We start from the raw sequence: 16,736 nt of genomic DNA on the forward strand, positions 1-16,736 counted from the left end.
CTCTCGAGGTAAGCTACAAGAATATGTAATAAAAAAGGGGGGTTCCATTTAAGAAAACATCGACCATATTGACCTCACCTTGAAAAGGTCACTCAAGGTCAAATCCATATTTTTATCATGTGGCCCCCTCGAAACCATGCAACTTTTGTCTAAAACATTTTTTGATATCTTATTTCGTTTCCGAAAAATATGCCCGCGTCACTATGAATGCCGCACCCTGTATATATATACACATACATATACAATATATATAATATTAGAATATAATAATAAAAATAATAGAATTTTATAAATATACATATATAATGCATGCTTTATAAAGAGAATCTTGTTGTGCTATCTCCTATTTCTTTTCCTGTGCTTTATCTTATTTCTCAAAATGCGCACGTATTAGAGAGCATTCTAATAATTAAATAAATTGCCAACTACTAGTTTTTCTGGTATGTCAACCATATAATTTAATTAATTATTAATCAATGTACTTAATCAATTGAATACTAAAGTTAGATATCAATAGATTTTAATGATTATCTTTAATTTATCAGATATAGTGATGTAGAACAGATGTTTCATTGACTCCATAATTCAACCATTGTAAATTATCACGGAAATCCTTGCGGTTCCGCGATCGTGACGGTTTAATCACACTTTGCCAGAAAGTTCAGTGGATTTCGACAAATAAATGAGAGCAAGAGAGAGAGAGAGAGAGAGAGAGAGAGAGAGAGAGAGAGAGATTTTTTTTAAAGTGATCATATCCTTGACAACATATGTCAAGGTCAAAGTCATCGATGAGGTGTAACCTAATATGCATATTTACCTAAAATTATATTGTTCTGAGATTATAATGCAGATAGAAAGAGTCAAACGAATTTAAAATTACATTCACAGCCAGAAAATAATTAATTCGACATCGATTGATGGAAATGTATGCTTTAGATACCGAAATATAAGTAAACGCAGCTGTCATCATTCGAGCGAATAGTCTTAAAAAAAATAACGTTTCCTCCGGTTTCTCGAATCTCGCGAATCACGCGAATTGTCATCCTTTTCCGCACGGAAGCCGACGAATCGGTATGTTCCGCAAATGCCGAGTCCCCGGTGGCGATCCCGTTCGGGCGGAAATATCGCGGCACGTCATACAAACATTTGCACAAGATAACGCAAGCGCGGATAAAAACAACGCTCGTCCGCGAAATACCGTCTTGCCGAAATTATTCGCGAATAATTTACGCCGCGAAAGCAATAGTCTCTTGGATGTTGTCCCGCCGCCATGATTTGCGTCGATACGAGCCTCTGTTCTTACGAATCGAGTGATACGAAATCACGAACATTGCTGCTGCGTAACACGTTTAGCGAGAGATGGATGAAGTGTTGCTGGGACATATCACGTAGGTGCCTTTTCCTTTTCTCTATCTGTTATACGTGACTGAAAGTAGATAACATATCCTTGTTTTATCTTACTTTCACGCCGTAAAATGTTATGTTGATTAATTATTCAATAAAAAAATCAGCTAAAATATTTATCTTAACTGAGTATCTCTGTAAGATAAATAGCTAGTTCTTTTGTTTAACATCTATCAACATCCCTTTTTAATTTATTCTCGTCTTTGAATCGCCGCTTTTGAACAAGTGAAATAAGAAATTTATATTTATTTCATATCTTCTATTCATATCATGTTATTTTTTCCTCATGTTTTGTTTCCGTTTATTTATCGTTATTGACTAAAAGGAAAGAGATTTTAATCGATTTGAGGAATATCAATAGGCTTTTATCGTGATTGTTTGTTTCTCGAATAATTGTGTATCGGTATCTTTTGCTGCATGCACTTGACGATAAGTCAAAACGTGCCAATGTTTATCGTATAAATCGGTATGTACAAACGTTACTACAAACCGAAGAAAAAAACTGTTTTTAGGTCAGGAACGCAGCCATCTGCGTGACACTATTTACTTGACTCCGGAATTCCACCTTCGCACGTAACGAAAGCATCTTCTTCTTCGTCTTAATTTTGACGACAATAAAAATACGACAGTGTGCATCACGCAAATTTTCGTAAAAATTTCGATGCGTGAATAAATTTCTTCGCGGTTTTTTTTCTCCCTCATCTCGTCTCGAAAGAATTAAAAATATAGATGAAGCTTATCGATTTTGATATCTCGAAACCAATTTCGCGAGAACACGTTCCTTTCATATTAGACTATAAATGTATGTGAAAAATTCACTTATATCTTTCTATACAGTTACATATGCCGAATATTAAAAAAATATAATCCTTTTCATTAATTAAATAAAATATTAATAATAATAGAAAGAAAGAAAGAAGGAAAGGAGGAGGGTCAAATTTGCATGCGCGTGTGATGTGTGGACATCTTTAACAATAAAAAGATAGCTCCGATACAATAAACTTACTACATTTGTTTTTCCATATGATATAAAGATCGGAGCTTGCAACCAGGAGAACATGTGCAGAGCCACTATAGGCCTAGATCGCGGACAGAGACAAACGTGACATCGATACTACCCTCGCCGCACTCGAATGTGATGCTTCCATCGAGAATAAACCACAATCGATATCAGCACAGGAATCAAGAAAGGAACCCCCAAATACGAGGACAAGTCATGATTGACAATGTGTATAGACGCTACAATAGCGGAGGAAAAATTTGGCCACCGATGTATTTTCCTGTTGAAAATATGGGTGTGAATCTAATACAACAGCAGTACGAGCAAGCTGTTTATGTCAACAACTTATATTACGACGATTACAAGAGCGAACGGGAGAATATACCCCTAAATGACAGCTCTCTATGGCAAGAAATCGAGATTTATAAATTGAAGTTGAGCGATTTGATTGAACGAGGTTACCCTGTAGAGTCGCCCGACTTTCCAGGTTGCGCGATGATAAAAAATATAACATATCCGAGCAGCCCGAATTTTACCCGCAATTTTATCACTAATACTGCAGAAGAGAAAAATGACAAGAAAGATCCAGATAGCGGTAATTGCAGTAGTAGTTCGACCGACAGTGCTTCCGAACAGGAGCAAAAGAGTTTGTCCGATAAGTGCATCGGCGGTGAAAAGAAGTCAGATAGCAAGAAAAAATGCGATGTGTTGTCGCATCGAAAGAAGAGGGAGTGCGTCAGATGCCACAAGTCGTTCTACACTGATTACTCTGGCAAGTACGTGTCCAAGCAACGTTGCGTCTATCACTGGGGCAAATTGTTCGACAGAAGGATCAACGCCGAGTTAAAATGCAAATATTGGACGTGCTGTCAAAATTCAGAATTCTCGTCCGGCTGTGAGACAGGAGTACACGTGTGGAATGGCTTGATGCCCGGACAAAATGGACCATTTACGGGTTATGTGCGTACCTTGCCATCCAACCAACGGATGCATGATAATAACTATGGCATTTATGCTATAGATTGCGAGATGTGCTATACACTATACGGTCTCGAGCTCACCAAAGTCACCGTTGTAGATCTGTATGGCAATTTAGTATACGACACGTTAGTCAAGCCAAGAACTAAAATCATCGATTACAACACTAGATTCAGCGGCATTACGGAAGAGCAAATGTTGAACGTCACCATGACCCTCGAGCAAGTCCAGGAAGAGCTAATAACCTTCATCCACGCCGAGACGATTCTTCTCGGTCACAATCTGGCGAGCGATTTCAAAATGTTGCACTTGTTCCACGAAAATGTCGTCGATACTACCATGATGTTTCCGCACGATTATGGATTTCCATATTGTATAGGATTGAAGACCTTGGCGCGGAAGGTGCTCAGGCGGAGCATACAAGAGAATACGCATGACTCCATCGAGGATGCCCGGGTCGTTGTGGATCTAGTGTTGCGAAAGGTGCATTACGATGTCACACATCGGTAATGGAAAATTTCACGTAAAGAAGAAGAATCTTTACGAGATCGTATCTGTCTTGACTTTCGAATTGAAAAATGACAAAAATGGCGCGTATTATGGACATTCTTGTAAGATAAAGATGAGCATGGAAACGCGCTATACTTTTATAATTAGTTTTGTAATGTCCCGTGTGTTTCCCAGTGAAATCTGTGATACGGATATTGTGTTCCTTTCGTTCGTTTTAGCGCGTGCACATGCATATAACGCGCACACTTTCGACAAACATCATAGATATGATGATGAGTAAATCTGGCAGTCGAACGCTTCTTAAAAATTTTAAAGGTCTCTATAAATCTCTATTATGTTATACATTTCTATATTTCTATATTTCTCTTTTCTTTATACTCTACTCTTATACTCTTATACTCTATATTACTTCTCTACTATACTTCAAATGTATTCTCTCTTCTTATCTACTGATTTCTATTCTTTCAAAACTTTACTTTTATCTTTAATTTTACTTTCCAACGATGATTGAAAATTGATCGAAAACTTTTTACATTCAAACAAATAATTATGTTCCACTATTATCGCAACATTACTGAATCTCTTCTCTTTGGTGTGCACGTTTTTATTTATGCGTTGTATGTGTTTTACATTGTATATGCGTCAATTGTTACTGTTTTATACATTGTACAAATCGTATTATCATTTCATGGATCACAATTTTGTATCTGTAAAAATCAATGTATGCAAAAATCTATATATGTATTTATATGGATACGTATCAGCGTTTATTATTCATTATCGTATCCATCCCATCATGCAAATCCCATCATACATAATTCATTCGATATCTCTTTTTTCCCCGCGAGAAGGTCGCGCGGCGTCATTGATGATGGTAAGTGTCTCTTGTTGGCTTCCACCGACGCATATAGTACGCATGTAAATTTCGCTCGGAACGACACCGTGAAGTTTTTTTAGACGAGGACACGTGGCGTGACACTGGTTATACGACGGCTCGATGAATACAACATAACGAAATCAAAACACGCACGAATTTAATTTGACTGAAATCTAATAGATAAAAAAATATATCTCTCTGTATTATCTCGTCGCGCGTTTAATCGCATCATTAAAAATCCAGGAAATCATCTTTAGAAACAACATTTCTCACGTGACTAACGGTGAATATTACATTGAGTTTAAAAATCTACGGAATTACATTTTTGTACAAATAAATACATCGACACGAATGAAAGGACACGTGGATTATAGCCAAAGTTGATATCCCATGTGTTATCAGCGGGGGTAAAGGTTTTCGCTTTATACGTGCTACCAAATTGTAATATATTAAGTAATTTCGTGAACCACGTACCGTTATTACATATATCGCCACGTGTCTGACATAACGGGACTTGTGTCGCGTTCATGTTTTTATCAATTTTTGACAAGAATACACGGCGAATCACGTAATATGCGATATACATACGGATATGTATTAATAATGATCTCATGAGACCGACTATCCGCGCTTCTATTGACATCGCATGTTCCATCATTATCACAACTAATCGCTTCTCATTTAATAATTATGCAACAGCAGAATTTTATATCACGATCGAATATTCAACCATAAATATCTACAATAAATTACGTAATATAGAAATTTAACGTGGATTTTGTAACGAGATAGTATTGTAAAGTATATTTTTCTACCTTCGCATATATCGATGTACATACATATATATCTCCTAAGTTTTAATTATAAGTAACGTTACACACGCGATTATTCCTTTAACGATGAGTAAAATTACGTCAAACTGTTTAAAAAAATTTTTTTAGGCAACGAAATAATAACCGATCATGAAAAAACTTGCGAATCTCTATTTTAAATAAAGTTTTAAAAATTAACAACGGAAAGAGAAATACATATATAACACCGAGTTAGTCGGTTAGATTTTACTCATCGTGGCTCATCTAGCCGTTCAAAATTCGGTATTAACAACGTAATCAAGAAAGGCAAAAAGAACAAGAAACTAATGCATTCATTTGCTTTCGCTCTTTCGGCACGAGTTATTTTGATCTTATTGTCAATATGTATTCTACATGTGATGCATAATCACATTTTATCGCTTATAACGCAATGCGCGCGTTATGATTTTATCGATGAACTTAATTACTTTATTTCAGTACTATGCTTAATTCTAGAAGTTAGATATTTTTTGCAAGAGAATAACAAGAGAGGTCTGTTGAACTCTTTAACTTTGCGCGAAAAAATGTTTAAGAATACGTATAAATTTCAATGTTTATTTTTTTTGTCAATTCACTCAGTTTAAAGTCTTGAAACTCTGGAAAGATAACAAAGAATTTTTAAAGCGAGATAATGGTAGGAAAGGAGTTCAACGGATGCCTCCTCTCTCTCTCTTCTAAGATTAAGAGAGGATTGTCATATAACAATGAAACTGTTATAAATATACAACCGGATTATCTCCAGTTTTTCTCATGTGTTTTTATTCGAATACCTTCGCCCTCTCCCCATCTCCAGCGATATATTTGCATGTCTACACTTGCAATCTTTCAATGCATATAAAAAAATGATAGTCAACAATATTCAAGCTTTTAAGGTGTCCAATCGAGTACTTGTATTTCTCTTTATGTCTTTGTCTTAAAAAAAAAAAAATGATTGTTATAGAAAGAATCGAGAAATGTTACGATAGAATTGAGATGAACGGATATCATCTCGTTTCTTTTATTCGTTTTTTCAATCGTCTCCGACTTTTATAAATATGTACGGGCAGTCCATAAAGAAACCGAACTTTAAAGAAAGCGCTCAAACGCTGAACATAACCTCATTTAAATCACTATAAAACGTAAATTAAGAACGATAGCATCATGCTCGTGGTATGAGAAAGTTGCTAAAGAATCTCATTATATAGAGCCACAACGCAGATGGCCTTGTGGCTTAAAAATTCATCATAGCTTTTAAAATTCGGTTTTTTTATGACAGCCCTTGTATTGTCCTGTTAATATCATTAAAAGTTCAAAAACTAGATAAATTCGAGACTAAAATTCATTGTTTCATTCTTTTCGATATTAAATATCGTGAAAATATTGTAAATGTTTGTTTAAAATCCTCTTTGAAATAAAAAGTACTCTGATATTTTATTTATTTTTGAAATAATGCAATGAAGGAAACAATGTTCCTACTCTCATGAAGTGTTTCTCTTTGGAAATTTTAATAATACTTTTATTACATTTTATTTTTAATTTATTTACCATTATTTCTCGTTTTCACTCTGAAAAATTGAACTTTGAATAAAAATAAGTGAGTATATAACGGATTTGTTTATATTATGCAGATTCTCAAATGCATTGCAACTAATTTATTTATCGATGCGAGCAAAAAATCTCAAAATTTGCGGCAGAATCATCAGTTTGGGTAATTATTATTCAATTTAATCATTCATTTTTACTCAATGAGACAGTAACGGCAACATTATTTTTATTTACAGTTAAACAATAACGAAACATGGAAGTATAATCGAATAATGAATGACAGAAATTTCGGCGGCATTTGTCAAAGTACATGTATTAAATATTTCGCGTGTTGATGTTTATGTTAGACAGCGTTATTGCTGTTTTTATCATTCAAAATCCATAATCGAAGCGGTTGTGAACTATTTGACGGGGTCGTAGGCCACGACCACGTGGCTGTTTTTCATGCCGCACATTTCATTGGTCTTAAATGCCCAAAGTAATAATTCACTGTAGAGAAGTGCAATGCGCTCATCGATAAATACGTCGATGACTGGTTAGATATCGTTGGCACAGCTGTAATCCGTGACCCGTTATAAATTTTAATGTCATTATTCCTTCCGTTGTTTACTCTGGCAAACATTTGCCACGTCTCGCCCGTTGTATCAATTCGATCTCATATAGTCAGATGCGACGGGCTCGACAAACGAAGCAACGATCGCGAAAACAACGTTAATAATAAAACGTTATTGTCCGAATTAACACAAAACAATCGATATTCGTGATAAATATTCATTAAAAATAATGAGACAATAATGATATAGCTTTTAACATTTTTGAGATAAAAATGATAAGATCTTAATCTTAATGAGATAGAACGCTGCATCGATTAAATCGGTTTGCATTTTTCTTTCTGTTTCGTATTTCTATTACACAAGCAATCCTGGACAAACTAAAAAAAAACTCTTGCAATCCTTGTATTTTTTTCTCCTTTTTTAAAAATTAATCTTGTGATATATACGATTAGTTGCACAAAAATGGCACCATGTATATATAAAAATTACATAATAATTATCAGGGAGAAAACGGCGATGAGTGAGAAGTGAGAGCAGAATGAACCTGTCATGTGGATAGCAACCGTCAAATAAGATTCTTTGTACTGTTAATAACAACTCGATAAATGTAGCCAAGTTTTGAGAGTTTATCTACGTTTGAGAAACATTCTCAATTATTCTGCACTTAAAAAACATTTAATACGAACCAGGTTTGGATATACTATTCTTGTTAAGAATTAATTAGCACAAATTTAAGCTTGGTTGAAGTTAGACAATCACTAATTAACTTACATATCTAATAATATATTTTAAAAAATTTAATGAATTATGAGCACTTGTGTTTTCGTACTAACTATTTTTGTAACAAGTTTCTGAAAATTTCATGTCAGGCAAATTTAATTCGATACGCTTTCTATTCCTGTCTGGAGGCGATTAACAAAAAGAAAATCTTGACATCTATCGTTTGATACTAAAAAAACAGAATATATTAATGCATTTAGAAAACTCATTGTTACTAATCAATACAATTAAACTAGCCTAATATCAATTTGCGCTATATTCGCTAAAGTAAATGGCATAGCATCTTGATGATATAAATAGTCTCTTGAATATACGTGTTACTTTCTCAGGATTGCTCTTTCTCTTTAAACGCTTTCTCTATTACGGATGCTACAGAAAGTAAAAAAAAGGATCTTGGCTTGGTATCTTTTACGATAATAAAAACTAAAGATTTCAAAAGTTTTTTTTGAAATCGCTACTTTCTTTGATAATTTGATAAAGAGATAAATTAATAAGAAACGCAAAAAAATGCCTTAAAATATTTCAGACTCCTTTTTGTATCTACAGTAATATTTTCTGATACATAAACATGAATACACACACCTCGCAATGTGAGCGTATATCAGTATCGAACGTAAAAAAAATAATTTGAAATCGAGAAAGTTGTTTAAACTTTTAACGGTAAAAACCAGATTTTTAATGGCCGATCTTTGATTCGTGTCCTCAATTGACCTCACGCGTTCACATATCCCTACCCGCCGAGAATAAACTTGGCCGCGACCGACGTTATTTCGCTGATTTAGCAAAGATATTTTGCTCGCGAGAACGTAAATAGATAGCTAAGTCTCACGTATATTTCGTGGGCAAGATCAAGGCATCGTGGATATTTCTAGAATAATCATACAAATATCGAAATACTTCTGTATTTTACAGGCGATCGTTAATTTACTTTGAGAGAGATCTCTTGATATATATAATCATATAATACATAAATTATCTATATTTTTTAATTATATAGGGTGTCTGATAATTATCGTCCCATTCATAATGTGCAAGTAGTGGGTTAAACCGAGTAGGAAAGTAGTCTACCATTTTGCGATCTTCGCAATAATCAATGAAAAATTAATTTAAAAAGATTGGCCTATCCATGTGAGTAGGAAGCGTGTGGAAAAGAAACATCCTACTCAGGATAACGCATACTAGGCGTGCGGCGAAGCGATGGGGAGGGGCGCCTTACAAAGGACGACGACCATGCACGAGCGGCGTGTAAGGGACGTGGCACATAAAAAAAATGTGAAAAGTAAGAATCAACCAATCACAGTCGAGAACGCAAGCAGCCATATTGAAACATAAGCAACGCTGAAAATTTCGTGAAATGGATGAAATGGATGAAAATGGATGAAATTCTTACATTTTAAGTCTTACTCCTTTACGTTTTTTTTTTGTATGTCACGGCCCTAACGTTGGATTCTCGTGACCTAGCAATTAGATATCAATGTGCCGTCCTTTCTCATCGCGCGGTAATATTCGCCAAAATTATTCGATTTTTTAAAATTAATTTCTCGTTAATTATTGCGAAGATTGCAAAACGGTAGAGGACTTTCCTACTTAGTTTAATCCGCTCTACCTGTACATTACAAGTATGACGATTATTATCAGACTGTATATGTTGAAATATATGTAAAAATTTTGAAAAGATTTTTCGACACACTGTGAAGCAGTCTTATTAAAAAAAGGAGAAAAACGGCACATTTTGATTGGTAATTTATCATCGATTTTTAATAGTGATTTATATCCACCATCACTCGATAGATGAGAGTTTTTATGCAGGTCATGGACATTGTCGCGAAGCGCGCGTCGGCGTTTTAAATTTATCCTTCACGGCCGCCTCTCCGAATGCCTGTTATTAACGGTCTTCGTATGAACGATCTCCAGGTTGTTGAACCCGATTGAATTTGCCTCCGAGATACGGAGATTCTCGAGGTGAACGGTCGACCGCGAGGTTCCGGAGGTTTTCACGGACGATATGCAAAAATCATTTTAGCTTTATCGTGTGTGCAAGTGTCGATTTAAAAGATTTGGCTGGCCGAGAAATTTTAACAATTCTGTAACGATTTAATAGATGAAAAATCATTCTATCGTTAATTCCTGGAATGCTTTCTCTCTGATTACGTAAATGTTATGAAAAAAATGAGTGTCTTTATATTTTTCAACTTATTATATTTATTTTTTATTATGTACTGTTTTAATATGTAATATGTAATACATAGTGTCAATATTTTATAAATCTTTTCATTGGGGAACCATTCATGTTTGGACCGTGTTTTGAAAGCAGAAAGAGATTTAGGAAAAATTTACGAAATGTGATGTGTAAATATAATAGTTTAGAGGAAAATATTTTTTTTTTTTCTTGATAATAATGCTGTAGTGTCTATAATTATTTTGATAATAATTCATTTCAATAATAATATATTTTACTGCATTTACAGAGTTAACCCGACGAATTATTCTCAATGTTTATCGGTTATCACGGACAACTTTCACTTTTTCCTCGTAGTAATTTTCAAAAGCGACATAATGCATCATACTGATGCGACATAGTGATCAACTTTCACTTTTTCGTCGTGGCAATTTTCAAAAGCGACATAGTGGACGTAGCTGGCGACGTAATATATTTATATTTCATATAGTACGTGCACACGTTTTAGGTATCCATTATCGAAAATCTCTGGAATTTCATTAGGAATAACAAGTCTCTTATCTAGAGAAAATTTGAAATGAATGTTACATAAAATCATATGTACTTGTTACGGCAAAATTTATATCAATATCTTGTCTGATAATCGGTAATGCTAGCTAGATAATTGTACACGTAAGCCAAATGCATGTTTGTTAACGATGGTGTTTTACGGCATGCCAATATTGACTGAAATATGGACATTCACAACCGTCTTTTGATTTGATCGAGTATGGCATTTGGATGGGTTTCCCATGAATATTAATCCTTGAATAAAACTATTCTGCCATATTCTTGAGATCTATGCAAATTTGATTTACGCTCTGCTCCAAGATCATTATCATTGTTATTGTTTGTTTCCTTAGCGGAGAGAGAGAGAGAGAGAGAGAGAGAGAAAGAAAGAAAGAAAGAAATAAAGATCCACGCTATGTGAATCATTCGAATTTACAGATGAATAATTTTTACAATTTTTACTGCGGACAAAAATTGTGAAATATCTAGTGTGTGGAGTAATGGATAAATACTATTATTAATATAAATGTCTCTTCCAAAATATTGACAACTTAAAAATTTTCGGGTGCATCTAAATAGCGTGTAAATTCCGTGTTTAATGTGTTCCACATGTATTCCATGAAGGGAAGCGGAGAGAAATATAGTCAACAAGTGTCTATGGCCATAAAAAGATTTATGATGAAGACTACTGTCAGTTTATTGTATATAATTTATATATACATTATTTATATCTTTGCGTGTCTAAAAGTTCAAAAAGATTTTTCTTTTGTCAGTTAATAGCATTTGGCTTTGAAAGCACGTAGAACTTTTATACTTTTGTATTAAGATTAACAATAAATCAAACAACACAAATGTTGTGTATGTCAAAGTTCCAATTTAGTCTTATATAGGATGTATGATAATAATCGCTCCACCCGTAATGTGTAGGTAGAACGGATTAAACCGAGTAAGAAAGTTTTGTATTGTCTCGCGATCTTCACAATAATTAATGAGAAATTGATTAAAAAAGATTGGCCAATCCGCGCGAGTAAGAAGTGTGCGGCGAGGAGAGACATCCTATTGTAATGTGATGATGCTAGACGCTCGACGAAACGATGGGAGGGGCATTCTAGAAAACGAAGGCTGTACCAGCTGTATCAGCGGCATGTTGGATTCTCGTATTCTATAGCAACCATATATCAATGGGCCGCCCTTTTTCACCGCGCGGTAATACTCGCGCGAATTGACCGATCTTTTTTAGTTAATTTCTTATTAATTATTTCAAAGATTACAAAATAATAGAGGACTTTCCTACTCGGTTTAATCCGCTCTATCTGCACATTACAAGTGGGGCGATTATTATCAGACATCCTGTATATTTATATCCATGCTAAAGACGGACCAAAAAAACGGTTCAAAACGTACATTTTTAATGCACATTAGTTAATAAAATTTAACAATAATAAGTTTGCGCATCGGTACATGTGCCTATCTTTCTCTTCTCTCTCTCTCTCTCTCTCTCTCTCTCTCTAAAGATTTAAATAAATTAAAATCGGAAAATTAATTTAAACATACATAATTTATTTTAATTGAATAAAAAAGAATTAATTTTTAATCAATTAGATTTAACATGTTCGCTTGCTAGCGCATAATTTGTTACGATTGTCATCGGGCGGCACGGCACGAAGTTTTTTGATCTTTGTCATATTAGAGTCCAAATAATAGCGTAACGCGGAACGAGAGCAGAACTAATCGCGAGTGTTCAGCAGTTTTCGTTACATTCGTGATTGATTCTGCTCTCGTTCTGCGTTACGCTATTCCGCATGGGTGCGCACCCTTATACCTTGACCCATCGGTAGACCACAATACCTAAGTAGTCTAACGCGCACATCATTCTTGACCCATTGGTAAATTATGTCGCCGTAAACGTGTGAAAACTGAATACATATTGTACGTGATGAAAGACACGCGGGCAAAAGATAAATTGAGGGATAATAATCAGCACTCTATGTGATTGTTATATCGTTGGCTTTGTTATCGTTTAGCTCTTTAATTATAATACGAGCAAAGCTTTTTTTTGTATAGGAACTAATGACTGATCTCATCTAGCTAAATCAGATATTACTGTCATAAATATAATCGTTCTAAGCATATATGTACCGAAAAATAGAAAAATGTTTGGATGACTCGAAGTCACGATCTGATGAATTTCATACGGCTTTTGCGATAGTGTTTCGTAATATTGTTTGGCTTATCTACAAACACGAGCAAGCATTTTAATTTCATATTCTCTGTTACGTGATCCTATTATATATATCATCGTATTATTGCTGATATTTAATATGTCTATGTATTTATTAATTGTATGTGTGGATGTACACTACATATATATATATACGTGATTCTACTAATACGTGCTTCTCTAATCGCAAGTCAATTTAAACATACATTTCATGATCTTCCTCTGATCTTGTATTTTTATTGATAACGAGCATCTTAATAGCAGCGATTTCGCTGGAAACGATCGCTGTGGGAGAGTGACTACATTAAATATTTACGAACTCATGTTTCACTAGAATTGATTAGCACAGGCCTATTTACGTATGCAACATAGGTTGCCGAGGTTAAATGCCGATTGACCAATTTGAAGTCGATTGTTCCTTGATAAAAAATGATCTCCGGCGATTGTTAAAGAGCTATTGAAACGAAAGACGAAAGAATATATATATTCTTCCGCGAAATAATCTTTTCAAGATACGAGCAGAAAATTTTTTATTTTTTATTTAGAATTAAATATAAAGACATTTTTACTGTTTCAGGATTTAAATTTGTATCTCAGATAAATTGCACTACTTGTTTAAGATTTTAGTGCGGTTATACAAGCGTCTCAAACACGTTTCGAATCGAGGAGGTCATGAACGCAGCGGTGGTTCCGCCACAATTTAGAAAGTGTGTCGTGAGAGGATGATAATCATAATCATCACAAACCTTCGATACGCATGTGCGGCGGGATGAGTAATCAGCATTGAACTTGTAGGAGCGATATGAATCGCATTGTTCTTCCGCCATATCTGGCCTCCTTTTAATCTACTCGCCGTTGTTTGTATATGAATCCAGCCCCAATAACGCGTACATCAGATTACGTTCACGTTACTATTAGTGTGGTCGAAATTTTTTCAGAATTTCGTTAAGAACTCTTGTAATTTCTATGCGTATATTTTAATCTTTTTTTTTTTACATGGAATCTGTCGCGGCAATAGAAAATAAAAATAAATGAAATTATTCTATCATTTTAGAATAATTATCTATCAACATATATTATAAAAAAAATTAATCCTATTTTATGTGATTAATTGTTTAGTTGATATTCCATATGTGATTGAATATACAGACGTATGTACACATTGTCAGCGCTTTTAATTATATTAAAAAATGCAATAATTATAATCATGCTCGCGTCAACGTTTTTTTGCGTTTCTCTTGCGCAATGACGAAAGGAATATGAGTGGACTAATTCATCAAACCCGTCATATTGAAATGAGAATCTTATCTAGCGCGAGCACCGTTTCCTTGTTCAGGTCTTATAAAAAATCATCGGAAGAATTAATAATACACACGTATATAGCACGCATTGTGCATAACGCATACATTTGCAAATATTTCAAATTTTATTGCGGGCTCTATTAAGAATTCTTTTTTTTTTGTGCGTTTTTTGCAAAAAGAGAAACAATTTGGAGCTATGGTTAAATCCTATGACTTGAAAAGCCTATTTAAAAACATATTATTTGAGCAATCTCTAATATATATACTTATAGATTATAAATACAATTACACAGTTGAAAATCAAAAGAAAACAAACCAATTAATCTATCATTAAAATAATAAAAATGTTATTGCTTATATAAAACTCAAAATGCGAAAAAAAGGCGGCCGTGAAATAAAAACAAAGTCTTGGATTAACGTTGCCATGTGTTTAACGGAAAGATGCTTTATGCTAAGCTTGGCGAAGTTAATAAAGTAGAGATAAAAGAGAAGGACAAGATATTTACGAGATCGAGAAAACAACCAAAACGAATCATGAAACTTGATTCTAAATAAACCGGTGGTTTTAAATCTTATTCTAGAATTCTATCATGTAACAAAAAATATTTCGTTCCAGTCGATCTTTAAACATAATTAACAATTATGTTTATTATTTCTTATGCCTTTTCAACAGACAATTTTGATAGTTCAGATCATATTTGTGAGGATCGATCACTATATTTTGCTATCATACAAAAATGTGACATGTGAGCGCTGAATTATCGATGATATAAACAACACGTTTGCGGATAATATTTTGATATCCGGTCGTGAACGTGCTCGTGAGCTCATTTTGCGAAAGAGTCCATCTGTTTTCCGTTTCGCGACCGCGACACAAAGAAGAAACAGCGACGACAAAGAAGAAAGAGCTAGGGGAACGGCGACGATGACGGCGCGACGTGCACGTCGTCATCGTGCCATGCGTGTCGCAATCCGTAAATAAAAACGACAGGGCCACGTCTTCCGTCGGAGAAGATTTCTCAATCGTCCCCACGACCGCCCATGTCCTACCTCCAGAATATTTAACGATCATCGGCCGGATTTGACCGCAAGAAAGACATGAGTGTCACGATTTTAGAGAATATAAAACTAATAAGCGATAAATCACGTTCACGTCAATCGATAATGTTTGTACATAATTTTTTTACAAGGTTCCGAAAGACCACGAAAACAGAAAGGTATCATGTCTAATTTCATCTCTTGTACACCGCATAATTAGCAAGTAAAATAATTTTAGATCAAATTTTTATTTGTGTTCCCTGCATTTTATATTGTAAAACAACAGTGATAAAATAAAACTGCCTAGCACTTGAAAAGCCGCGATTAATCCATTTCCACCAAAATAAGCTGTTTATCCTATCGCGAACTTCCTTTTGGTTTCATTTATCAGAACGACGGATTTTTTTATCTATTATTTGCGGTATTTTTTTAGTCTCTCTTCATTATCTGTATAATTAGACTCTTATATAAATATAAGTTTCTTTTAAATTAAGATATATATTTTTTCTATTATAATATTCGTTGAGAAAAAGGAAAATTTTCATTTATATCATAATTAAGTTTAAGGAGGGAAACCAGTGTAACAGCTAAAGAAAAGGCTATTTTAAAGGATTTTTTGGAAATCTGGCACGCCTGAAAATCTTTATATATTAAATCCTACAAGTCGCTTTCTCTTTGAGAGTGTATCGCCAAATGTAGTACGACAAAGATCCCGCTGATTTTTCATTGTATCGATGATTTACAATATAATGATGACACGGTCGGCAAGTCACACAAAGGTCATAAAGCTGAAGACTGTAGAGGAGAAATCTTAATACTATATATATAACGTATAATATATGTAGATTCAATTAAAACGTTACAATATATCATTGACGTCAGAATATATAGACGGAGCATTTTGAGAGGGATAACTGATAATTGTAATAAAGGGGAAGTGCATGAACATCAGCAAATTCCGCCGTCAGCG

The 16,736-nt window shown here is 34.3% G+C and overlaps 1 protein-coding gene across 2 annotated transcripts in view; it reads left to right on the plus strand.

The window, feature by feature from the left end:
- Nucleotides 1–16,736, plus strand: part of LOC115245467 (transducin beta-like protein 2) — a 33,729-nt gene that overhangs the window by 6,561 nt on the left and 10,432 nt on the right. The window contains exon 2 of one of the 2 annotated variants that reach the window (XM_029823797.1): nucleotides 2,439–6,358. The exons of the other annotated variant lie outside the window; for it this stretch is intronic. Within the exon in view, the coding sequence (XP_029679657.1) occupies nucleotides 2,439–3,892 (1,454 nt within the window). The 3' untranslated portion in view covers nucleotides 3,893–6,358. Of the gene's footprint in view, nucleotides 1–2,438; nucleotides 6,359–16,736 lie in introns of those variants that run through there. 2 annotated transcript variants of the gene reach the window in all.

Source organism: Formica exsecta, unplaced genomic scaffold, assembly GCF_003651465.1.
Source record: "Formica exsecta isolate Colony F162 unplaced genomic scaffold, ASM365146v1 scaffold122, whole genome shotgun sequence".
Taxonomy (NCBI): Eukaryota; Metazoa; Arthropoda; class Insecta; order Hymenoptera; family Formicidae; genus Formica; species Formica exsecta.